Source organism: Neofelis nebulosa, chromosome 4, assembly GCF_028018385.1.
Source record: "Neofelis nebulosa isolate mNeoNeb1 chromosome 4, mNeoNeb1.pri, whole genome shotgun sequence".
Taxonomy (NCBI): domain Eukaryota; kingdom Metazoa; phylum Chordata; class Mammalia; order Carnivora; family Felidae; genus Neofelis; species Neofelis nebulosa.
In genome coordinates, this window is record NC_080785.1 from 145,478,043 (window position 1) to 145,505,445 (window position 27,403).

The 27,403-nt window shown below is 40.3% G+C and overlaps 1 protein-coding gene across 12 annotated transcripts in view; it reads left to right on the forward strand.

The window, feature by feature from the left end:
• Positions 1-27,403, forward strand: part of ERC2 (ELKS/RAB6-interacting/CAST family member 2) — a 936,036-nt gene that overhangs the window by 31,929 nt on the left and 876,704 nt on the right. For all 12 annotated transcript variants that reach the window (XR_009260858.1, XR_009260859.1, XR_009260861.1 and 9 more), the window contains exon 2: positions 1,944-2,740. Coding sequence is in view for 8 of the 12 variants with exons in the window: in XM_058726510.1 (XP_058582493.1) it covers positions 2,084-2,740 (657 nt within the window). In the remaining 4 variants the exon portion in view is untranslated. The remainder of the gene's footprint in view (positions 1-1,943; positions 2,741-27,403) is intronic.

Genomic DNA, 27,403 nt, shown 5'->3' on the forward strand with positions numbered 1-27,403 from the left:
TGGGTCCTAACACTGAGGGAATAATCACAACCCTGTAGCCCAGTTACGTAAAATTGTGTACCAAAGTGCTTGAGTAACCATGACAGGGAACTTCTACTATTTTTCTCTAGGGGGTATGGGATCAGGAAATCTAACACGGTGTACTGTTCTTGTACCATTTCTGTACAGGTGTGGGGTAGTGTGGAGTGAATATTTAGGTCAACCAAAATGGAAAAGCAGTCCCAAAACACCAGCCTGAAAGATGTATGTGAAAGGAGAAAAAGCCAGGATTGCCATTTTCTGGTAATAGCATTTAGGATCTGGCTAGATATATATGAGTCTTGATGGTTGAGCCACCTCTTTTTAAAAAAAATTTTTTTTAATTTTAATTTTTTTTAATTTTATTTTTTATTTTTAAAAATTTACATCCAAATTTGTCAGCATATAGTGAAACAATGATTTCAGGAGTAGATTCCTTAATGCCCCTTACCCATTTAGCCCATCCCTGCTCCCACAACCCCTCCAGCAACCCTCAATTTGTTCTCCATATTTATGAGTCTCTTCTGTTTTGTCCTCCTCCCTGTTTTTATATCATTTTTGTTTCCCTTCCCTTGTGTTTATCTGTTTTGTCTCTTCAAGTCCTCATATGAGTGAAGTCATATGATTTTTTGTCTTTGACTAATTTCACTTAGCATAATACCATCCAGTTCCATCCACATAGTTGCAAATGGCAAGATTTCATTCTTTTTGATTGCCAAGTAATACTCCATTGTGTGTGTGTGTGTGTGTGTGTGTGTGTGTGTACTCCATTGTGTGTTTGTGTGTGTGTGTGTGTGTGTGTGTGTGTGTGTGTGTGTATACCACATCTTCTTTATCCATTCATCCATCGATGGACATTTGGGCTCTTTCCATACTTTGGCTGTTGTTGATAGTGCTGCTATAAACATGGGGGTGCATGTGTCCCTTTGAAACAGCACACCTGTATCCTGTGGATAAATGCCTAGTAGTGCAATTGCTGGGTCGTAGGGTAGTTCTATTTTTAGTTTTTTGAGGAACCTCCATACTGTTTTCCAGAGTGGCTGCACCAGCTTGCATTCCCACCAACAATGCAAAAGAGATCCTCTTTCTCCGCATCCTCGCCAATATCTGTTGTTGCCTGAGTTGTTAATGTTAGCCATTCTAACAGGTGTAAGGTGGTATCTCATTGTGGTTTTGATTTGTATTTCCCTGATGATGAGTGACGTTGAGCATTTTTTCATGTGTCGGTTGGCCATCTGGATGTCTTCCTTGGAGAAGTGTCTATTCATGTCTTTTGCCCATTTCTTCACTGGATTATTTGTTTTTTTGAGCCACCTCTTTTTCTTCTAGCTTCAAAATGGTCAATAGGTTCAAACTCCTGAGTCGATGCTAGTTGATTGGTGGTAAACCATCTAGAATATTATGTTGAGAAGAATTCCAATCTTAGTGGAAATGAGGACAGTGATGGATTAGTGATGTCTGGAATGGGTACAGAATGGGGAGGTAACAACCTGCTTGACTGTTATTTGATATCCTAGGAAGCAAAAGCTTCTCAGAGTTACTGTCAAGCCACTTGTATATGGGGGGGTCACGCCCCTAGGATGGAGTATTTTATAGCCAAGTTCTCTATGAGGAGGAATTCTATGGTGAATTTTCTGGATGTCCCAACTGTCACTTAGCACAAACCAAAATGCAAAGCTTCATTTTCCTAAGGAAAAACAAGTTTCCTTTTTGCTGTGAGAACTTTTGACCTTGCTTGGGGGCAGGGTGGGGGAAATATACAAAATGTTTGCATGTTGTAAGTAAAGTTTGGGGTCATTAAAAAAATGAATATGGGTGTGACTCTCTGATGTTCATGTATCTATCATTATCATCATTGATCTATCAATGTATTTTTAAAAATATAATACAGTTTGTTTTTGATTATCTTTTTTCTCATTTTTCAGGTCTCTATTTGGAGTCATTTTCTGGTACAGACGGTGAAAAATATGCAGTGAAAATTCAGGCCAATAGTGGAAATACTGGCTTACCTCCCAACTTAGTATAGCATTCCTTCTCTTCAGTAGCACCTCATAATAGAAGAAAAATGTATGGAAGTGCAAGAACAATCACCAATCTGGAAGGTAGCCCTTCCAGATCTCCTCGTTTGCCAAGGTCTCCTCGTTTGGGCCACAGAAGAACAAGCAGTGGGGGAGGTGGAGGAACAGGCAAGACACTGTCCATGGAGAATATCCAGTCCCTTAATGCGGCTTATGCTACGTCTGGACCCATGTATCTGAGTGATCATGAGGGGGTGGCTTCGACAACTTACCCAAAGGGCACCATGACTCTGGGAAGGGCCACAAATAGAGCTGTATATGGAGGCCGAGTCACAGCCATGGGGAGTAGTCCCAATATTGCTTCTGCTGGACTTTCCCACACAGATGTTCTTTCATACACGGATCAACATGGTGGTCTGACTAGCTCGTCTCATCATCACCACCACCAGGTCCCCTCCATGTTGAGGCAGGTAAGGGATAGCACAATGTTAGACCTTCAAGCCCAGCTCAAGGAACTTCAGAGAGAGAATGACCTCCTCCGGAAAGAGCTAGACATCAAGGACAGCAAGTTGGGATCTTCCATGAACAGTATCAAGACCTTCTGGAGCCCTGAGCTCAAGAAGGAGAGAGTCTTGAGGAAAGAAGAGGCAGCCCGAATGTCTGTCCTCAAGGAGCAGATGAGGGTTTCCCATGAAGAAAATCAGGTAGGTTATGACTCATCTCAGGGTTTTTCAGCCTTGGCTTCTCACTGAGTAATTGATGCTTTGCAGATGGCACCATAACCTGTGCAGAAGGAAGTTTGGCATCATCAAGAAAGCTATGGCTTAGTACGTGTTTGACTTGGAGACCACAAAAGGGCATAAGAAATATGAAATTATGGCTTATTATTTTATTTTCCAATAACTTTTTCACCCTGTTGCTGAAGGGGAGGAACCATTCTTCATTGCCTACCTTTGGAACTTGGTTAATTTTTTTTTTCTTTTTCAGCAGTAACAGCAGCAGCTCAGATGTACTTCCCTCTGCATAGAAGAAGAAAATGTTAATTTTTGCCAGAGTAGACACTGTAACGGCAACATTTAGAGAGCCACACTTGACTGATCAATTGACTTATTTTTGAAGCCACAGCAGCTTTATTTCTTTCTAGAATGAGGGGAATTTATTCTCTAAATAGCAAACCAAACATTAAATAGCACTGGGTAGAATGGGTTTGGTATCATGTTGGAGAAACACAATAAGTTTTAACCTGGTCTTTCCTTTATCCATTCATATTAAATGCACATGTATTATGTGCAAGGCACCTTCTTATTCTTCTTTAATCTATCTTCCATGTCATAGCAAGATTAGTTTTCCCAGGGCCTACTTGCATTATATGCCATTTCTCTGCTTTAAAGCTCTCAATTATTGCTTATTGCCTTCAGAGTGAAGTCTGCCTCTTTGGCTGAGCTGACAGCATCATCAGCTGAAAGGCCAGAGCCAGCCTTCCCAGCCTTATCTCATACCTCCTCCCTGCACATTTCCTATGCTACCTGCACTATACTTGGTAATTCCTGCACACACTCAGGGTTTTCCACCTCTATTCCTTAGCTTTTTCTGTTCCCTTTCACTAATGGCCTTCTCAGGGCCTCCTCTCCCTGCCTCTCTCCTTTCAGTGCCAGCCAGTCTCCATTTCCAAATCCTACCTATTCTGTGAGGCTCATTTATCTGCTGCCGTTTTCATAAGGGTTTTGGAGTCTGATATGCCTGGGTTTAAATCCCAGCTTCACCTCTTACTGATAGTGAGGTAAGGGCTATGAGATGGGGAATAGAGAGCTCTGTGCCATTTGGCTGAAAAATTCCCAGATATCATTTAAATTTCTGTAGAAATTTGAGATAATTCTAACTTGGCTGAACTAGTGATTCTTCAATAATTGGTTTGGATGTTGGCCTAACAAAGCTCTCTGCCTTTCTTGGGGTTATCTGCTGGCCCTCCTGTTTCCCTGGATACCACACTTTGGAGTCCAAGTATCTTTAGAAGCATTTCTGATCTGTATGAGAATCTGCTCTTCATCCTGCTTCTATGTGTAGAAAGCAATCACCTTATCCTTTTAACTATCTGACAGAGCCTTTGCTGGTTTTCAGATGTGGAAACGTGATTTTTAGTTGGAACAGAAAGTTTTGTTCTTCAACCCTAAATCAAATCTATGCTCCTCACTATCATTTCTGCTTTTATTTTTTTTTCTTCTGACTTTGCTGGTTCATGATGTCCTTATGAACCTGTTACTGCTATGTGAATTTCCCTAGTTCTGTATTGGTTTTCTTCTTTTTTAGTTGCTTTGGAAAATGGTTACAGCAGTTTAGGAATGATGCAAATAGCGACAAAAAGTGTGAAGGCCATTCTTTAAACTGTCAGTTTCAAAGTTACTTTTATCTTATGCTCCTATCATTAAATTTTTTTGAGCAGAGACCCCAACTTATACATGTATATTTATGATGTACAATTATGCCAATATATTATGTGTTTATTCTGACATTCATACAGATGTAAATATGGAAGTGACAACATAAAATAAATGATATATTGAGGTACATTTTAATGATGCACAAAACCTTTTTGGTTTGTAAAAACATTTTAAACCCCTTTTCTATTTCATAAGGGTTAGTTTTAGTTTAAAGTAGAAAATATCCATAGTTCTACTTAACTGTCCCATGTTGCCTTAAGCCAGAAACAATTGAACACTTGAGGGTGCTCCCAGTACCCCTTCCTAGTTCTGGAAACTACTATGATCACAGGCTATGTTTGGTACTATGGGTGCCATATGACCATGTGACATATGATCCAGTAAGAGCCCCAGTATTAACCTGTGTATTAAATAGAAGTAAAATGTAATTATTTTCTTTTTTAGGTTAAAAATATAAAAGGAGGAAGAAGCATGGAGAGTTTGAAAAGTCAATTTGCTTGCAATATGAGGTAGTATTACAAAGTAAAGAATCTAAATATTGACAAAAAGCAAGTTATTTTTTAACAATTGAAGCACCTCTCTTTCTCCTCTGGGAATTATGTCAGGATCCCTTTTAGAGGTATTGGAGTACCTATTGGTCAGGATAGGGTGTAATCAACAAACCTCAAATCTGAGTGGCTTAACACATCAAGATTCCTTCCTTATTCACCTGAAGTGTGAAGTAGGTCAAGTGAGTCTCCAGGGCAGCCCTCCTCCAGGCAGTGACTCAGGATCCCGGCTTTCTGCACCTTGGCACATGGCTTCAAGAGTTACTACACCAGAGGAAGGGAGTGCCTGGAGATGGCACATTGGCTTCACAATTCCTTGGACTGGAAGTGACATGATTGCAAGGGGTCAGGAGGTATAGTCCTCTCCTCTTTCCAGGAAGGAGAGTCAGATATGAAGGAACACTAGAAACTTCTACCAGTGGGGTTTTTATGTTTGTCAAAAAGTGGAGTTAGATGAAATAAAGTTAGGGGAACAATCCAGATTCCTGCTGTTGCTGCTGTTTCTATTATTACTGCTACTGCTACCGATAGACATCTGTTGGGGTTTACTATGTGCCAGGCATTGTTCTTAGAACTTTGTGTACATTATCTTATTTAGTGTTTGTGTCAGTCACCTGAGGTAGGTGCTAGACTTTTTCTCATTTTACAGATGAAAAATAAATGTAAGAAGAATAAGCAGCTTGCCCAAGTGCACACAGCTAGTAAATGAGAGAGCTGGGCTTTAAGGCTTTGGTATAGTTTATGCCAACGGCTAAGACTTTATGTTCACTAACTCCTTAGAGGATCACTGAGCTGTGAGTATAATCTTATCATCATATGTGTTAGATGAAAAAAAAAAGACTAACTCTGATAAAATGATTAAGAATGTGATTTAGTTTAATTGGGATTTTTATTCTTAATTAGGAATTTATTTCTTTTTCCCAGAAGTGTTTTTTTGTGCTGTTTAGAGTTTCTGCCATTTACCATAACTGACTATAATTTCCCTTTAGAGGAAAAAATCATGGAAACTTTTTCTGTATGGAAGAAAAGAATGTAAAGGAGATACCGAACATTTGATTGTGGTTTCTTATGCACAACAACCACGGACTACATCCACAAATGTGGTTCTACCAGAGGGTATCTGGATAATTAGAATTTCACTAACCTAAATTTGGGTGATCTAAAACCATTTGAACTATACTAGGTAAATACAAATGGGAAGCAGATCCATCATACGGTGGAGGTCAGGAAGCTCAAAGTACTCTTGTATATGAAATTCATGGTTCTGTGAATTTAATGCTCACTAATGCAAACCTTTCACCCTTATGTGCATTGTTGAAGAGGGCTCCCACTCATGAATTCTTTTGCAGTATATTTGGAAGTTCTAGTGGTTCTGTCCAAGGGAGCTGAACCCAACTGCAGATCAAAGGGAGGATGTTGAGCATTCTCCCTGTGTTGTAGGAAGCACACGACTGTTGGAAACTTGGAGACAATGGGTAGGTGGCTGTGACCAAATCTCTTATGTGCAAAGAGTAGCTACTCAGGTTCCTGGGTGGATATTTCATCTCAGACTCCCTCCCCACTCCTATCCCCCAGGTTCTCTCCCAGGCCCTGCTTCTCAGCCACACAGAGCTGCATGAATAGAAATATATTTGGGACCATGAAGAGTTACAGTATTGGCAGTTGGCATCATTGGCATGTTTGTATAAACTGGAGTGCATGGATGCACAGTTACTCTTACGTTATCACTTGTACTTTTTACTTCATGATGTGCTGTCTTGAATGGAAGAAGAGGGTGGTAGAGTATTACAGACAGCTAATCTTTGGAATGGTGTGAACTCAATGTCAAACCTGTAGAATGATTTGGGGGAGAGGTGAGAAGAAAAGATTTGGAGTGGATGTTTGGCTGCCACTTGAGGCAGCCCCCTTGTTATTTGTAATTCCTATGGGGTTGGGTGTGGATGTTGGGGGCAGGAGAATGCAACTATTAGAAAGTAAAGTAGCCTAATTTTCTCTAAAAGGTTATATGATTGTCTTTACAGCTCCTTTCTATTTACCTGTGTGATAGAGATCACAGAGGGAACACATGGTAGAGGAGAAATTTTCAGAAATTTCATAAGGACTTATGTTTTGCAGTTTGATGCATATTACATTATTGACTTTTCATATTCCTGGATTTTTTTTGCAATAATTAACTTTATATTTTTAATAGATTACTTTTTCCAAATTAGATGTATATTAAGCAATTTTGAGACATTTTCCTAACTTGCACATGGCTGGCCAAGGATCTGCATGAATATAAATAGCATCACACGCTGGGAGATTGTACTAGATCTAATATTTACCCATCTTGTGAATGCAGAAGTGGGACAAGGTCATTGGGAAATGTAACCTAAGAAGTGTAAGTAAACCTGCCTGGGGAGTTTTACGGCTTTTAAGCAATGGTTATGTGATGATTTCTATTTCTAGCTTAACACAATAGGAAATAATCTACTCTAAATCAATATTAATATGGGTTTTTGATGAGTTTTTGAGCTAGTTTCAGCATATGATTTATTGGTTCTCATTTTGAGCCTGTAACTTGAAAAGGTCGAGATGGATCACATTTCCGTGTTTCTTTTATCATTTTGTTTTGTTTGTATAACTGTAGGGCCATTTCAACAGGGTCATTAAACCCTGTTCTAAAATGCTCATTTCATTGGGAGTGTCCAGATATGAAGGGTTGTACCACTAGGAAGTGGGTGATAGAATTAATTCTATCTCCTATTGGGAAGGTGGCGAGGCAGCTGCATTGTGAGGGGGTATCCACTAACAGTTAAATGCAGCTGCAGTCACCTTGAGTACTGGGTGTTTGTGGGATTAAGGGCTCAGCCTTGGAGTGTCCAGAACCGTCCAATCTGTGGATGGGACTTAAATATATTCGCTATCCAGACCTGTCTTTTCCCTGTGCCTTCTTTCAGGCTCCATTCCTTCTGCTACTCTAAGTCTGAGATCCATCAATCCCTCAAAGCCAGTTTTCCAAAGTGTATCCAGGGAAATGACACTTGGCAGATGGGATTTTCTGGTCAAATAAACTTGAGACATGATATACTAGATACTTCTATCCTGGAAATTAATAATAACTTATGTTATGGATTGAATTATGTTCTCCTCAAAGAGATACATTGGAATCTTAATCCCCTGTAACTCATAATGTGTTTTTATTTGGGGATAGGGTCTTTACAGAGGTAATCAAGTTAAAATGAGGTCTTTTGAGTGGGCCCTAACCGAATTTGTCTAATGTCCTTACCAAAAGGGGAAATATGTGGGGCACCTGGGTGGCTCAGTTGGTTAAGCATCTGACTCTTGATTTCAGCTCAGGTCATGATCCCACAATTCATGAGATCAAGCCCTATGTTGGGCTCTGCACTGACAGTAGATTCTCTCTCTCCCTCTCTCTCTGCCCCTCCTCCACTCGTGCTCTCTCCCACCCTCTCTGTCTCAAAATAAAGAAACATTAAAAAAAACTGGGGGGGAAATTTGGACACAGACATAAACACGCACCGAGGGAAGATCATATGAAGAGACAGGGAGAAGATGGCCATCTACAAGCCAAGGAAAGAGGCCTGGATTCTTCACCCACAGTCCTCAGAAGGAAGCAACCCTGGTGACACCTTGATCTTGAACTTCTAGCCTCCAGAACTGTGAGACAATTAATTTCTGTTGTGTAAGCCACCCAGTTTGTTCTACTTTATTATGGCAGCCCTAGCAAACTAATACAATATATCCCCATGTGAAATGAAATGCTCTAACTCCTACAGTTAAAAAAAAATTATTAAGTTTGCTTAATCCCACAAAGTCCATGAAACTTTATCTTAAACCAAGCATCTATGTATTAAGCAGCTATAGCTTCAGTAATGCTGTGTAACAAGCCATTCCAAAACCTACTGTCTTAAAAAAAACATTTACCTCTCCCTCACATATCTGCAGGTTGGTTGCAACTTAGTTGAACAGGGCTAGACTCAGGGCATCAGGCTCTAGGATGAAAGTTCAGTTCAAATATGTTCTACATGCGTCCACATTCTCCTTGGAACAGAAGCTATTCAGGAATTCATCTTACAGTGGATCACAGATGCCAAGTCTCTAACCAAATCATATAAACACATTTCAAACCTATGTGCATATCAAGTCTACTAACATTCTGTTGCCTAAAGCATGTTACATGGTCAGGCCCAAATTCATTGGGGTCAGGGGATTGTACTTCCTTCCAAATCACATTTATATGTATATGTGTGTGTGTATATATATGTGTATATCCGTTATTCTGTTACACATGTTAACATATATGTTATTATTATATATATTGCTTATATATTTTAAATAATCCTATTTGTCATAAACTATAAATATTCCTAGAACTAGAGGCCACACTTTAAGAATGTCTGCATCAGGAGTAGCTCTGGAAGCAATATATTAAAGTTTGAGACTTACGAAGGTAGATGAGCACTTTCAGTGTGGTCAAAGTCTCCTTCAGTGGCGGGGCCTTCCAGAGTGTCCTAATGATGCCTATTTATTTATTTATTTATTTATTTAATTTTTTTTAAGGTTTATTTATTTTTGAGACAGAGCATGAGCAGGGGAGGGTCAGAGAGAGAGAGGGAGACACAGAATCTGAAACAGTCTCCGGGTTCCGAGCTGTCAGCACGGAGCCCGACGCGGGGCTCGAACTCATGGACCGTGAGATCATGACCTGAGCCAAAGTCGGACGCTCAACTGACTGAGCCATCCAGGCGCCCCATAATGATGCCTTTTTAATGGCCGAGTGTCAGGCCCCTCCCTTTATGTCTCATGTAACTGGGCAATGGAACCCAAGTGGGTATCTGAGAGGTTCTGGGAAAGCTTTTGTTTTCCTGATAAAAAGAGTAAATATATGTCACCAGTGATGCTTTTTCCCACTTCTTCCTGTCTTGAGTGTTGATATGTTGCCTGGAGCTGTATCAGCCGTATAATAACCATGAGAGAAAGGCCAAGCCAAGCACAGAAACATACGTCCTCCCATCTCTGAGCACTTGCAACAGTACCTACAATGGTTGGCCTCCAGACCTCTAGTCATGTGAGAAAATAGCCCCTTTTAGTTTTTTTTTTGTTTAATATGAAATTTATTGTCAAATTGGTTTCCATACAACACTCAGTGCTCATCCCAACAGGTGCACTCTTCACTGCCCATCACCCACTTTCCCTTCCCTCCCACCCCCATCAACCCTCAGTTTATTCTCAGTTTTTAAGAGTCTCTTATGATTTGTCTTCCTCCCTCCCTAACCTTTTTTTTCCCCCTTCCCCTCCCCCATGGTCTTCTGTTAAGTTTCTCAGGATCCACATAAATGAAAACATATGGTATCTGTCTTTCTCTGTATGACTTATTTCACTTAGCATAACACTCTCCAGTTCCATCCACATTGCTACAAACGGCCATATTTCATTCTTTCTCATTGCCAAGTAGTATTCCATTGTGTATATAAACCACAATTTCTTTATCCATTCATCAGTTGATGGACATTTAGGCTCTTTCCATAATTTGGCTATTGTTGAAAGTGCTGCTATGCATCAGCACTCCTGTATCCCTTGGGTAAACTCCTAGCAGTGCTATTTCTGGGTCATAGGGTAGATCTATTTTTAATTTTTTGAGGAACTTCCACACTGTTTTCCAGAGTTAGCCCCTCGTAGTTTAAATCACTGTTGGTTGGATATTCTATTACTTGCAGCTCAATACCTTCCTAACTAATAAAATAGAAAGTTATTAGTTGAGAACTATTATTCATAATAATTATCAGTCATGATAACCATAAAAATATGTGTATTTCAGTGGGCTGAAATGAGACCTTAAAGGACTTTACACATTAGATTGAAGAAACCTACTTACTAATTGTATTGGGCAATACTCCAAAGTAGTGACACAAATCTCCTCAAAGCCTGTGTATGCAAAAAAGGGGGATCTATTAGTTCTTATAATGAAATTGCAGAAAGGCTCAGATGTTGAGCTTGGGGTAGACTGGATCCAGTGCCTCACACTGTAGTAGGATTTTGTCTCTCCTCATTGTTTCATCTCTGGTTCTTGATCTCTGCCTCTGTCTGTGTGTAAGCCTCATTTTTGTCTTTCATGTGGCGGGTGGTCTTGGCTGCCAGTACCCCCAGGTCATAACTGAATGGTTAAGAGATCCCTGTCTTCACTTCCCATTTGGAAAATTTATAGAAGGATTTTTGGTCCTGCCTTGGTCATATCCTGTCTCTAGTACTTGGTGAGTGTGAATTGCTAGGGCAAGGGGCAGGTATGTGAGAAAGGTTTACTATGACAGGTGAGTCTATTAGACTTTAGGGAGGGGGAAGGTTTTTTTGTTTTTTTTTTTAAAGTAGGCTTTATGCCCAGTGTGGAGCCTGATGAGGGGCTTGAGCTGAGATCAAGAGATCAAGAGTAGGATTCTTTTTTTTTTTTTAATTTTTTTTTTTCAACTTTTTTAATTTATTTTTGGGACAGAGAGAGACAGAGCATGAACGGGGGAGGGGCAGAGAGAGAGGGAGACACAGAATCGGAAACAGGCTCCAGGCTCCGAGCCATCAGCCCAGAGCCTGACGCGGGGCTCGAACTCACGGACCGCGAGATCGTGACCTGGCTGAAGTCGGACGCTTAACCGACTGCGCCACCCAGGCGCCCCTCAAGAGTAGGATTCTTAACCGACTGAGCCACCCAGGCGCCCTTAGATCAAGAGATCAAAAGTAGGATTCTTAACCAACTGAGCCACCCAGGCGCCCTGAGGGGCAGTTCTTTAAAAAGACTGAGATGAAGGGCAAAGGGATGCTCTAGGACAAAAACAGATGTTCACTGCACTGACTTGAGCTGTCCTTAGTTACCCTCTTTCTTCAAATATTTTAAGGGTTTATAGTCATATCAAGAGACCTGGGAGATTAAGTCAATCAAATACCAATTAGGTATATAACTTTTTTTTCATTTAACTCTGATTTAAATTATGAGTGTTTATGTATGCCTTCCCCAGTGTGACAAAGGCGAACAGATTTAGAACTGGATAATATAAACCAGTTTAGCACCACAGTATAACTTAGAATGCTGAATTTTAGAAGGACAACAACAACAACAACAAAAAGTCAACCTTCCTCATCTTGAAATAGTCTTCCTCAGCTCCTCAGAGAACGGTAGCTTTTGTCTACCTTTCCAGCAAGGTGGAAAACCCTTTGGTCCAGATTTAGGCAATGACCTACTTAGACTGAAACCACAATTTTAAATGGCTTTCATGGGTAGGTGAAAACTTCCTTTGGTTCTGAAGATAGATGAGATGGCACAGAGCCAACAGTTGATTTCTTTGTTTGCTAGAATGTAGGGGAATGATTTGAAGTGAACTACACACACATCTTTGTCACAGATGTCAGCTGGTTTTTTCCTCAGTAATCTCTTGCAGTCAGCCCTAAGATCAGCCATGTGCACTGCATTAGTAGTCCTACAGATTTTTATTCCCAGGTTTTATTTTATGAAAGACTTGGCTAATGGGGGAAGGAATATAAACATTCCTGTATGCTGGACCTTGGGAGAGCTAAATGACTTCCATCTTCCATTTTCTCTCTGGATCACTTTATTTTGGCAATGGGATAGCAACAACACACAAGGAACTAAAGAAAACGTTTTGGAATATTTCAACAAATAGATTATTATAATCTCACTTGTGCCAAAGGGACTTTTTGAAACCAAGCTCCAAGTGGGGAAAGGCAGAGGGAGTGGTTACCCCCAAAACATTGCCTAATAAAATTCCCTATAGAAGACATCCTCAGAGGATTTTAAGAAGCAAGTATATGTTGACAGGAGAAAAGTAACAGAGTGATTTTATCGGCCAAAGCAGATGGGGTGGGTTCTGAACCTAGCCTCTTCTGGCCAGAGTGCAATTTCAGTTTCTATAATTAGTTGCAGGTGGAGCTCTTGTGTTGTTGTTTTGGCATCCACTGACATCTGTGTGCAAATTCCCACCACCCCCAGTTGGCATTTGGACTCAATAAGTGGTTTTGGCTTTGCAGGAATATAGAAAATTGTAAATCTATTTCACACACACACATAGATAAAGCTGCTCTAAAGGTCAGGTTCTGAAAGCTGTGGAAAGCATTTTCAAAAGTTTGGGAAGTAGGTTTTAGGCAGGGTGTGGGCATGCAGCCAAGAGCTAGGGCAGCTTGACAAACAGAATTCTGGCACGTGCAATTTCTCCTCTGTTTCTCCGTGAAGCCAGCATTTGATTGTATCTTGGAAGTGATGTGCAGCCATTTTGTTTTTTAGTGGGAACATTCTGGAGAGAAAAAGTACAGATACTTCCTGTCTTATAATCCCATAGCTTGGTTTGTACTGTCTGGTTTGGCTATATACATTGATCAAGTTAACTTATTCTCAAGTGAGGGCAATATGCCTCCTAAGGGACATTTGGCAATGTCTGAAGACATTTTTGGTTGTCACTACTGGATGGGGTGACATTCAGTGGGTAGAAGCCAGGGATGCTGCTAAACAGCTCAAAGTGCATAGAACTGCCCCCTACATTATCTGGCCAACAATGTCAATAGCTACAATGATGAGAAACCCTGAGTTAATTGGATGATTACTATATCTTCATTTTATTTATTTATTTTATTTATTTATTTTTTAACATTTATTTTTGAGAGACAGAGAGAGCAAGACAGCATGCAACAGAGCACGAGCAGGGGAGGGGCAGAGAGAGAAGGAGACACAGAATCCAAAGCAGTCTCCAGGCTCTGAGCTGTCAGCACGGAGCCCAACATGGGGCTGGAACCCATGAACTGTGAGATCATGACCAGAGCTGAAGTTGGACGCTTAACCAACTGAGCCACCCAGGTACCCCTATATCTTCATTTTCTAAATACTTTGCCTACATGCAATTCTTTCACTTTGTGATGACCAAAATGTATGTATTTATGTAAAAATATTCATATAAAAGGTAAAAGTTGATTCATCACTTCCATCATTTTGCGGGAAAGAATTAATTGTGAATTATGTCTTCTTTTTTTTTTTTTTTTTTAATCTTGACCTGGACTAGTAACCATGAATCTTCAAATACCTTGATTCTTTTATAGGTAGACATTTGGTAAACAGAGATTCATCTTTTTTTTTTTTAAAGTTTATTTATTTATTTTGAGAGAGACAGAGACAGTGCAAGTGGGGGAGGGGCAGAGAGAAAGAGGGAGAGAGAGAGAATCCCAAGCAGGTTCTGCATGGCCAGCACAGAGCCCAACATGTGGCTCAAACCCATCAAGCTGTGAGAGCATAACCTGAGCTGAAATCAAGAGTCAGACACTCAACTGACAGAACCACCCAGGTGCCTGGATAGAGATTAATCTTTTAAGGAAAGAGACAACCCTTTAAAAAAATGAAATCTATTTTTTAAACCATCATTTCTTTACACCTTTAGTGGATTTTTATGGTGTTTTTTGACTATGTCTGACATTGATTTTGAAAAGGAAAGGGAGTATTTTTGAGCTCCTACTTTGTACTAGGAATTTACTAGTTGCTTTCCATGTGTGTGAGCTCAACAGCCCTGCAAAACACATGGCACCCTCATTTTTATAGATGTAAAACAAGACACGGAGATTAAGTGGCCTGAGGTCTCACCATTAGGTAGAGCTGGAATTTGAATCTCAGGTATGCTTAGTTTCAAAGGTGTGTTCTTTCTATTGTCTTAAAGGGGAAAACAACAGATTTGTTGAAAACCAGGGAATTTGGTGTGGAAATGGAAGTCCTAATGTACAGTGGAAGTAGAAATGTGCTGCCTGACAGTATCTTAAGGATGCTGTCAAGGAGTTATATAGAAAGGACAGAAAGCCAGAATGAGCAAGGGAGCATGTTGTCAAGAGCAACAGAGGAGAGAGGGCAAGCAGGAAGGAGCAAATGCATTCTTGTCAAGTACATTAGCAGAGGAGGATGCCAAAGGAAAACTATCTTGGAAACCCACTGAGAAGGATGGGAGGAGGCAATTCCCAAGAACTGGCTGGAAAATTAAAACTGCAGGTGGCAGAAGAATGAGAGAGATTATTTCTTAGGATGTTCATTAAAGTTCTGGCAGATCCATTCAGGTGGTTATGGCTTTGACAAATTGACTGGCTCTATAAGAGCAGGGCTTCAGGAATGGGGAAGTTCTTTATTATGGATTATCCGTACTCCAATGAGGATGGTCTCATAAATTTAGCTAGAATTCTTCCCAAACTTGCCTCTATCTACAGGAACTTCAAGGTACATGGACAGTTTTCTGGTGCAGGAGTCCCTCAGCTGGAGCTCTCAGTGTCCTTTTCAGTTGGTTTCTGGCCTCATTGGGATAGCCACACCTATTTAGGATTTGTCTTTTGACTTGTTCCAAATCTTGTGTCTCAAAGTCAGATCTTACCCTCTTGGGTCCCAGCATTCCTCATTTCCACCTCTCCCAGCAACTTTCCCCTATGAAACCTCTTTGTCCTTTTTGAGAATCTAGTTCATTTATTTACTAATTGATTTAGTCACCACTTATTTAAGGGAAAATGTATTTGCAAGTAGCAGAAACCCATTCAAACATGTTGAAGGGAAAAAGAAAGGGATTTACTAGGAACATACAAGAGTTCTTTTCCAACCCTACGTGTATGTAGGGGCAGCCAGGTGTCCTGGGGGGCTAGAATCAAGTTAGTTGGAAAATAATCAGGAATAAGGACAAAGTCAGTTTTCACTATTTCTGTCTCACGTTTCTCTTATTTTCTCTCTTGATATGTTTTTATATGCTGCTTCTGAAAAAGTGGCCACTCAAGGAAAGCATCTTCTCAAGTGGTTCATAGAGACTGCCTAGAGTTGGTTGGTTTCAATTTCAAATTCAGAGAACCAAAAATCTGATTGGCCCAGCTTGAATCCAGAGTTTGTGATAGGTCCAATTAGCCGTGGCTAAGGGAGTCATGAGATCCAGGCTCTCAACAGAGCTATGAAAAGACTGCTGAAACCAGGGCATGAGGGGTAGATTCTCTAACAAGGAAACATATGGGTAAGGTGATAAGGAGGAAAGGACCGCCCTTGCTGGGAAATACATTTGTGCAACACATAAATGAGAGATTGCCATATTTCAGTTTTTAAGAAGACCATGACCAAAGAAAGTTAACTACTATCATCTGTCTATAGACAGCTATTTCAACAGCAGATTCAAGTAGCCTTTTGGGGTCTCTGGGCCTTCTCACCCATGTTGTCAATCCCTACCTCTGATTATGCCCACTGAAGAAATTCCAGAAGTGGTATTAACTGACATGAGGATCAATTCATGCTGTCGTATCTTAGTGGATCCGTGTGGTTTCTTTATATAATGTCAGATTGCATCCTCTATGGAACTTTAAAAAATTCTCCACTTTTTGTAAGCTTCCTTAGTCTCTTTGGAAAATTAGGTCTCCAAAGTGGATGAGATTATGTTGCCAGTTACAAACTTTTAGAACTAGGCATTTTATAATCTGGCATCTTCTATTTTAAGTTACAGCAGTTAGCTTGAGTTCTAAAAAGTTTTGTCTCCTGAGCATATATTATCTAAAAAGGAATTGAAAAAAATTAAAATTCGTCCCTTGGATGAGCTTTCTGAAATATCTGTGTAAAGTAATATAAAAGTTCCCAAAGAATCCTGGAACCAGAGGAATAAGTAAATATATGAGATGGAAAGTTGGACAGTGCACATGATGACCACATTTAGAAATTGTTCAAATTTAGAAGTGTAGCAAATAATAAAGTTTGCTTTCTCAAATTTTTTAAACTTCTGTTTGTGGTTTTTAACTTTGGGGAGCCATATCCTCTTTTAGAAGCCAATGAAAACTTTTACATTTTCCCTAGAAAAATGTGCATAACCTGAATTGTGCACAACATTTCACTTCCTTATCTCTGCTCTAAACTCCAAGGGTATCTGAGGATATTTAGGTAAAACCTCTGTCTGGATATTTCCATTTAATATTACATATTGCACATGTATTAGGAGTAGGTAGTTCCTGGCAGTTAATGAAATGAATGAGCTTTAGGTAATGTAAGACATGTCTTCAGCTCACTGCTCTTCAATTTTTGCTGAGAAGTAGGGGACATGTGCTAGGATTTTGGTGATAGTTAAAGGTGTGTACATTGGTACAGTGGAAACTGATAGATGGACAGCACCCATTACTAAACATATTCAAATACAATATCCTAAAGGTGATAGATTTTAGTCCACCCTCAGGAATAAGTTATCCCGGAAGAATTTGCATGATGTTGGGTGTCATACTTAAGTATATGTTTAAATATTTTCATTAAGGATTTTTGTTTGGTTCATTACGTTTGTCTTGGGATGCCGAAATTCCCACTTCACCACAGATAATTCTATTTCACTTTTTTGTGATTGCAAATAAAATAGAACACTGCAAACCAAATTATGCTGTAGGCATTTGTGATAGTGCAAGGAACAAAAGATTTTAGGAAGTTACTAAGTAAGGGTAATTGGGCACGTACTGTGTTCCCAGTAACAGGCTACCAGCTGAAGAAGACTCTAAAGTGTAAGGCACATTTACTATTTTGTAAAAATCATTAGAGACCTATTTTTTTCCATGTAGATTGTAACTAAGGAACATAGATAGCAGTCATGTACCTTGTTTTTGATGGGCAGTTTACTCTACCTTGGAACTTGAACATGAAATTTGGGCTAGGGAAGAAAGCTTTTCTCTCAATTTACTTACCTTTCTGAGATGAACCCTTGATAGGACTTCTCTCTCTTCTGTGGAAGCCTACCCAGGGTCCAGGAGAGTGGGCTCAGCATCCTCCCAACAGCCAGATAGTGTAAGGTTTCTTGAAGGGGCTCGGGAGGGGGAGTTAGAGAAAGTTTGGGCTTTGCCTTTCTCAGGCAAGCATGTGAGTCTGTGAATCACTTTCCCATCTAGAACACCCACCTGACTACAATATGTTCCCTTGATAAGAATAAAAATGATCAGTATAGCTCGTAAAGCACTTCCTACGTATACCCTAAATGAGATAGTGATATTTCAAACACTGTGCTGATGGGCTCACATATGGTATCTCATTTAATCCTCATGATGACCCTGTGAAGTAGGTACTATTAATAATATCGCTATTTCATATGCGAGTAAGGTATGGCTAGAGGAGAGATCACTTGTCCAAGGTTACAGTTAGCAAGTGGCAGAGCTGGAGTTGAGCCCAGGCAGACTAACTCCAAAGTTGGTCTTCAGTCAGTCAGCCCTGACTATGGTATAGAGTGGCCATCCCTGTGTACACAAGGTGATCTTAGGACAGGCATGGAGTCTGCATTATACAACTTGGAAGCCCAAGCCATTGGGCTTTCCAATGAGAAAGTCATTGCCTTTCCAGATCTTATCCAGTACTTCTAATGAACTTCAGTGAGAAAATCTCAACTTGGTACCAGTTTTGAGCACCCTCTTAATACCTATTAGGTGTTTCCTTACTGTAGGCTGTGGAATGACATTCCTAAATGATGCTTATATTGTAATCTGGCAGCCCTGGTTTTACCCTTTGTATCTGATATGCTGTCCATTCAGAGTTTCTGTGAGCAGACTGGTAATGTGGCCTTAGTGTGGCCTGCCTTTTCAGGTCTTGCTTGACTATCCTTGACAGTGGTTGAGAGCATCAGCTTTGGAGGCGGATTGCTTAGGTTCTGTTTCCAGCTGTGGAACTTCAGGCAACTTATCTCTTTGAAATTGTTTCCTCACCTGTAAAGTAGGTGTAATGACAATACCTGCTTTAGGGGTACATTTACTGCTAGTGGAATAAATTTAATAGGATTTAAGTTTAATTGGATTAAACGAGGGAGTTCATGTAAAAATATTTAGCACCATGCTAACCTGAGTAAATATCAAAGTAATAGATGATGAAGATAATCATGAGGGAAAACTGAGGACAAAGGCATCACATGGGGGAGTAAAGTGCTAAAAGAGTGGCAGAGAAATGGTATGGTAGAGCCATACTGAAGATTGCCCCATCTCTGATTATTCTGCAGTTTGTATAAGCCAGTTTGAGTTGAGGCTTTATTACTAATAGCCCAATGCATCTTGATAGGGCCATGAATATTCAGGGCTCTCTGTTTAGAAGCTTTATGGTTACAAAAATGAGTAGGTCCCAGCTCCTGCCTTGAGGACCTAGTCTAGCAGAGAAAATGCTGTACTCCTAAAAACCCATAAAAGAGAATTATAAGAAAAGGGAAGAAATTTGTCCATGCCATTAAAAGATATAATTTGATTTAGGAGTCCAGAGAAGGAAGAGATGAAGGAAGACTTTATATACAGAAGGTGGCATTAGAGATAATTCCTGAGGATGGACAACTATTCAAGATGGTAGGTGGGAGCAGGGGTTGGTGGTGGTGTTTTGAAGTTCTCAATGGAGGGAATGGCCAAAATAAATTATATGGCTGGAGATTTATTTCATAAAGCATAGGTATGAAGGTAGGGCAAAAGTAGTGGTACAAGTATTGCATTTACATCTAAAGAGTAGGAAGAGAAATTGACACTTGGAGATCACCTTTTTTTATTTTTCTGAATTAAGAGATGTTAGTATGGTGGTTAATATATATGGAGGCATATGTTGGGACAAACTGTATTTTGCTTCTATGATTTTTCCTATGTGTTCCTGGCCCTGTGAACTCCTCTGGGACTGCCATGGTGCAGCAGAAGGATGACTATATGAGCCCCTCTGTCAATATGCTGAAGGTTAAGAGGGAAAGGTGCTTATGAATCCAGCAAAAGCTCTGGGTTTGTTGAGAACAGCTTAATTTTCCTTGGCTTAATTCTTTGACATCCCTTTTCTATTATTAATGTGTGTGTGTGTGTGTGTGTGTGTGTGTGTGTGTGTGTGACAGACGGGGTGGGGGGGAAAGAAGAGAGAGAAAGAGAAACAGAGAAAGGGAGAAAGAAAGAGGGAGAGAGAGAGATGCCATCTTCAAAATGTCATGTTGTTATATGCCAAGGAGATACCATATTACAATTTTGGGAACAGTTTTGTTGCTGTTGTTGTCCTGTTGTTCTTAGGGGTGGCTAGGAGAGTTTTCATGACCAAGGTATTGACCCCTTTAGCTGAATCCAAGCCAGTTCATGTTGTTTTGCAGATGGCTGCTCTGGAAAATTTTGGGCCATAGCCAGACCTTTATCATGCTTTAAAAAAAAAGTAAAAATCACATTACATTTTTTCTGGTAGGCTGAATTGAATATGTTCTGCGGTATGAGATGGAAACTGTAAATTTTTGTATCACTATAGGGAGTAATAGAGAAAAAAGATGAGGATGACTTCTCAGTAAATGCTGTTGTCTGAGCCCTCAGGAAAGGCAAACTCTCAAGTTGCCCACAAAAGGTCACATGGTTTCCAAGTCTACGTAGCTTCACACATTAATCCAACCAGCTAAAAACCTGAGGACTCACAGGAGGTGTTTGATTGATTGATTTTTGTAAACTTTGGCCTGTTTTGCTAATCTTTGTCTACTGAATCCATCTGCTGCATAATCTTTGGCCAACTAAAACTCTTATGATGACACTTCAACAGTTTGTGCCAAAGGAGTGGTCTCTCAAATAAAGTTCTCTAACCCAAATCTCTCCATTAGCCTTAGATGTGTTTACTCAGTTTCCACTGGAGATGTCACTGGTGTCCCCCAAGAGGGTGAAGCAAGATGATGACTGAATGGCTGAAATGGGTCAACAAATATGGAACTTCTACCATGTGTTGGGCTAGGTGCTGAGGGTATAGTAATAGACAAAAATTCCTTCCTGTATGGAACTTCTATCCCTGTGGGGGAAAAGGCATCAGAAATTTTGGGCTTGAGCCATTGGGGAAGACTGAGGGCAAAACAGGTTTAGGATGTGGGGAGATTAGGAGTTTGGTTCTTTGATCAAGTTTTGTTGCAAAGACTCATTTATCCAAGTGGTGATGCTAAGTGGGGATGTGGATCTGGTGGAATTGTCCATCTTGTAGCCTCTGCTGGAACATCATGGAGGTGGTGACAGTGGATATTGGGCTGCAGTGGGGTAGAAGTGGTAATGTTGATGATTATATTCTTCCTGCAAGGAGCTTGGCTTTGAAAAGTGGTAACTGGAGGAGATACAGAGTTTGGGGAAGATCCTCTCACCAATATGTGACATACTTGACCATATTTTTACTATGCAGGGAATGGGCCTGTAGAGGGAGGGTTATTGGTGAAACAAAGTCTGAAAGGGGAGGGTGAAGATGAGACCAGCTGTGGGCAGGTGGTGAGGTTTTCCTCGAACCCAGAGAGGAGGTGTTCAGGAAAGGTCCAGATAAAGAGACAGTAGGTGTGGAATAAAAGAAGATTAAACCTAAGGAGATTGCTTGGTGTAATGAAAAGAGAAAGCTCTGGACTAGGAACTAACTTAGATTTCACTTTGATGCCAAATAGGATGTGATGTTGGCCAAATCACCTCCTCTCCTTGAGCCCCAATTTTCCCTATTGTATTACTGTGCTGAATAAAATGGTCTCAAAGGCTCATGTTGACTAAAACATGCCACAGGTATAAGCTAAATTTTCAGGAAAATTGAGTGCCCCGTGGCAAAAGAGTCATATGTGCAATTTGATGGGGGCATGTGGCTAGGATGAGGCAGGTGTGGTTGAAACACACAAAGATAGATGTGTTGGTGGTCACTTTGATGTGTTGGGGGGTTTATTCAGGTGTTGCTGATGGGGCAATTTGCTTGTTGTGGGATGACACAGCAAGCCCAATACTCTGCTTGGTGGAGACAGGAGCCACCAGCTTTTCCCAGGAGACATTTTACAAGTAAAGGCTAATTTTACTTTTGCTGTTGATGGCATTTCTTAGCTACACTAATTACCATCCTGATAGAAACGCTGCAGAAATATACCCTGTGCTCCCAAGAGTGCAGAGGAGTAAAGAGGTTGTTCTTAAATAATCCAATAAGAGGTTTTACCTGTGGATTAAAGCTACAATGCTTCCTTAGTTATGGTTTTCATAGTGGAAGATGCTTTGGCGTAAACAGAATTTCTGTGTGTGCCTTATTTTTAGATTTCAGATCCAAATTCAATTGCAAATAAAGTTATTGTAGGAAGGAAAATGATAGTTATGGATTAAATTTGTGTCTCAGTTTTGTGTGGGTGTGTATGTCCGTTTTTCAAAAAAGGTATGTTGTAAACTTGAGAATTATGTTTTGCTTTCTTTAGTTCCTTAATAAATATCTGGCTGTCCATCCATCCATCCATACATCCACTTATTAAAATAATATCCCTGAATAATAGCTGCCCTGAAGGTCTGGTAGCCTTGAACCCAGTGAGCTGGAGCAAACAGGTATTGCTTGCCTTACCTGGGATGTTGTCTCTTCAGGTTCCTTTAGAACACTCCTTGGTTGACAGATATTCATTCTTAGTTTGAAGGTGAAATGGAGAATATCTTCAAATTCAAGGTTTTAATAAGATATGAGCATCTTTGGCCTCAGAATCTTGGATGAAAATCCTGACCCTTCCCGTGAGAGAGGTGGTTGTGTCATCTTAATTCTCTTGACCTCTAGGAGTTTAAGAGCCACCCACTCAGACTTGGAAATAGGAAAGGGCCTCATTTTGATATATAAGGAAGGAGAAATGGGTAAGGTATATCAGGCACTGGTTAATTCTTGTAAGTCAAAGACAACCGACATGATTATGGGCAACGGTGGAGGTCTGGTGCCTGGCCTGGAGTAAAAGGGATCAGGTTTCCCAAATGAATGGAACAAAAAGGAAGAGAGAAGTACTACAAATTCACCATAGATTAAGGTCTGACCCTTTATGCTAAGAAGGCAGATGCTGAGGCCCTTTTAGGGAATTTGCTTTGTAGGAGAGGAGCTGCCTTTGTTTTTCTGATGACTTGGATTTCTACAGCTGCTCATGGTTCTTGACTTCCTGGAGAAAGTACAGGCAGATAGAATTGTGATGAAATCAGCATCCCAGCCCTATGTTTCCTAAGGACACTGTTGATTCCAATAGTACTTAGCTTAATTCTAGCAGCTGGCTTGGATTTTATATTGGGATAGATATCATAAGGGGTGTAGTGTGTATTCATGTGTGCTTGTGTGTGTGCTTGTGTGTGTGTGTGTGTGTGTGTGTGTGTGTAGATCTAGTGCTATAATTAGGACAGGATAACCATTATAAAAAATCGATGGTTATTTGGTTTGGGGGAGAAATGGCTTTAATTTCCCCAAGTATTTCATTTTCTTGCTATTCTTCAAGTGTGCATTATCATTCAGATGACTAATAGGAAGTTCAGTACATTGGAGGACACTTTATAATGAGCATTATTCTTTGTAAAAATTTAGCTTATTGGACACATTTTCCATCAGAAGGTAATATGAGGTTAGGAGTTTGGATAGGGTTGTAGTGTCCGAATGCTACTGCTCTTTCTGCCCCTCTCCAGGGTCTGACCAAAAGGGATATATGCCTAAAGACCAGCAATCAAAAGGGAAACACTATGGCTATATTAATCCCTGAGGATAGGCACAGTATCCCTTCATGCAGGGATTTTTTGACTAGGTGAGATAGCTTGGTATTCCTTTGCCATCAGACCCGCAGATGGTCTTGCCTTCTGCATGTTGACTCCATGTAGCCACCATGCTCAGGGGGAAATCAAGGTTAGCAAGAGGAGGAGGTTCTGCTGTGCTTACCACATGGATACCCAGAAAAGAAAGAGTAAAGGTGGGCAGGGCCCTGTCCCTGCCTGCTCTACTGGTCCCCATAGTTAGAAACTTGGGTGGATGGCAGAACTGCCTAAGAAAGCAGTGTTTTCAGGAGTGGTCACCATAGGAGAGCAGGAAGTAGATGGGAGGCGTGGGGCTACTTGCTCTGTTGGGCCTGCACAGTTGGAAAAGAAAATGTTGGGCATGACAGTGTTCTTTTTGCTAGCACACACATTTCAGTCAATGTCCTGTCCAATCATATTGGCATTCCTTTTTGGGAGTGGGGCCAGTGAAGGCTGTCAAAGAGATATAAGTCAAAGATGATGGACATTACCTTTTCAGGTTCAACATCCTCATAAGAAATTGGGAAATAAGGTTTGTCACAAATTTCCACACATAAAGATAAGCCATGCTAATGTGTCTATCAGGTTTTTTTCTAGGCATTGCCATATTTCTGATTTTATAATTTGCCCTTTATCAACAGCTAAATAGATATTGGAATAAAATAATCATGATAACTAACATTTATTGAGAGCTAATGCATACTACTTATATATATTGATTCATTTGCTTCCCCAAATAACACTGTGAGGTAGTTGTCATTTCGGTTCCCATTTTGCAGATGAGAAAACAGGAGTACACAACTAGCAAATGGCAGAACAAGGACACCAATAAAGGTGGCCACGTTCTAAAGTGCATGTTTAATTCTGTCTCTCATAGAAGGTTAAGAAGAGGGGGCCAGCCCAGGAATCAGGAGACCAGCATGTAGCCTAGAGCCTGGCTTGGCCCTTCCATAAACCTGTTGTGTGATTGAGAGCATGCTAAAGAATTTCTCATTCTGAACCTCAGTTTCCTGATCTGTAAAGTGAGGATGTGATTTCTGTTCACGGTTTTTGGGTCCATGACTCACTGTATTAGCTTCCTGGGGCTTTTGTACTAAATTACCATTAACTTGGTGGCTCAATTTCACAGCAGAAATTTATTCTCCTCACAGCTGTAGAGGCCAGAAGTCTGAAATCAAGGTGTATGCAGAGTTGGTTCCTTCTGGAGGCTCTGAGGGAGAATACATCACATACCTTTCTCTTAGCTTCTGTTGGCTGTCAGTAACTGCTGGCATTGCTTGGCTTGTAGACACATCACTTCAATCTCTCTGTCTTCACATCACCTTCTTCCCTGTGTCTCTGTGTCTCAAATCTCCCTCTCTTTACCTCTTATTAGGACACTTGTCTTTGGATTTAGGGTTTTCCCTAAATCCAGGAAGATCTCATCTCAAGATCTATAACTTTAATTACATTTGCAGAGACTCTTGTTCCAAATAAGTTCACATTCACAGATTCAGGGGGTAAGGAATTAGACATATATTTTTTGAGGCCACTATTCAACCCACTACACTCACAATCCAGCTTTTTTCTGCTGTAATATGACAATGACAACAGATATTGGAAGAGAAAGAATTAAAGCTAGGTAGTGGGTAAAACCTCCTGGGCAGATTGGTGCAGTGTGTAAGAACCTAGTATGTGGAGGGGCGCCTGGGTGGCTCAGTTGGTTGAGCCACCGAATTCGGCTCAGGTCATGATCTCATGGTTTGTGAGTTTGAGCCCTGCGTCTGGGTCTGTGCTGACAGCCCAGAGCTTGGAGCCTGCTTCTGATTCTGTGTCTCCCTCTCCCTCTGCCCCTCCCCCACTCATGCTCTGTCTCTCTCTCTGTCTCAGAAATAAATAAACATTAAAAAAAAAAAAAAGACCCTAGTATGTGGAGTCCAGATGCCTGGTTTCAAGAAATGGCTCTGCTACCATCAGCCCTGTGACCTTGAACAAATCACTGAATGCCCCCTGGGCCTCAGTTTTCTACTCTGTAAAATGGAGCTAGTAATAGCAACATTACAGGATTGTTAAGTAGATGACCATAAAGTGCTTAGAACAATGTTATGTTAACATGAGCTGCTATTATTGTTGCTGTTGCTGTTGTTACTTCCATTTAGAAGTTAAGTTTATGCCTATGATTTTGTTAGAGAAGTAAATTTTATAGGAATGCATTTAAAATATGGCAAGGAACAACCCACAAGTATGCTATTTTTCCACCATATTTTAAATTAGGATGTCCAAATGTGTCTGAAATGTGAGGATTATACTTTCCAGCGTGCTGAAACAATTTTTGGCTTAATCTTTTTAGACATCAAATAAGCTGAAAATGGAGCGAGGCTGGGGCTCACGTTGGAAGAGGCGGGCAAGCAGATGGAAGGTGGCTGAGGGAGCATTTTGATGTGCTCGTGGAGGAGGCGTTAATATTTCAACATCTTTCTTGTTATTTACAGATAATTTTTATGAGAGATTTTGAGATGCTCAGTTTTTTCCCTTTTCTCTGAGTGGCACAGAGTTGTCACAGATCAATCTATTAATATGAAGCTAAAGAATTTAGCAGTCTCCTGTGTGGGGACTGACTGCAGTGCGAATTTTGCATCTAAAATGAAGTTTAGTTTTCTGAATCCTGATTTTTTTCTGTGATAATTCATTGCCTTGCAAAATTCACCCAATAGCCTAGAGTCAGCAGGAGTGATTATTGGCCTGTTTTATTTTAGAAATAGATGAGCTAATTGCTTTGTATTAATATTGTATTCCTATTCTATCTTAGGCAAGGAGGAGACAGAGGTGAATAGGAGAGCCATAAACTCTTCAAAGGTAGATTCATAGTGGAGGACAGACCTTCAAATAAACCATCACAACACAGTATATGATAGGTGCTCTACTTGAGATGCTTGAAGTGGTTAAGACAAGGCTTTGGGAGGCTGATATACCTGCATTTAAAATTTGCCTCTAAAATAAAAATCAGCTAGTTGGTCTCACTTTGGGTTTCCATTTTCATAGCTGTAACTAGGGTTATTTTACCATTTTCCCAATAGTGAGGTTTAAATGAGATAATATACATAGAGTGCTTAGCATGAAGCTTGGCACATAGTAAGTGCCCAGTAAATGTTAGTCATTATTACTATCAAAGTGTTATGGGAAGAGCTGTCTATGAAGTAATTTTGTTAATTGATTCATATGGCTTGCTATTTATGTATCACATTACATGGTACATTTAATGAGTGCATGTTTTATTACCCATCTTTATATCTTCACCAAAGTTCATTTACCAAATTTATATTCTGTATCACATGGACATAAATTAAAATCAGTTTGCCCTCTATATATCCTGAAATTTCACATTTTGGATACAGCTTTCCATATAATTTTTTAAAAAGCCATCACTCTATAATTAGAGGCACTGATAGATACTTAGACACTTGAAAAGGATATTCTATTCCATCTATAAGGAACAGAGCCTCACTCAGACCAACTCGAGTAATGAGTCTCTGTTTTAAGAAAATAAGAATCAGTTAATCATAGTGGTTAATAGTATAGACATTTGGAGTCCCAAGTCTACCCCTTACAGCTTTATCACTCTGGGTGAGTACCTCTTGGAGATGCCTCTTGGGGTATAAACACAGGGATAGTGATTCTTGCTTCAATACATACTAGCGAAGACTACGTGAGACAACATGAAAAGCCCTTAACGCAAAGCACAGAGCAAGTGTTCGATATGTAATATTATTACCCAAATGGTATTAAGAGGGTTAGAATCTTCCAGAAATCTGATGATAAGAACCAAGGGCTTGGGGTTCTGAATATATGGCCACACTAGGGGCAGAGGAGTAGAGGAGTTTTAAATCTTTAGTTGAGTTCTGTT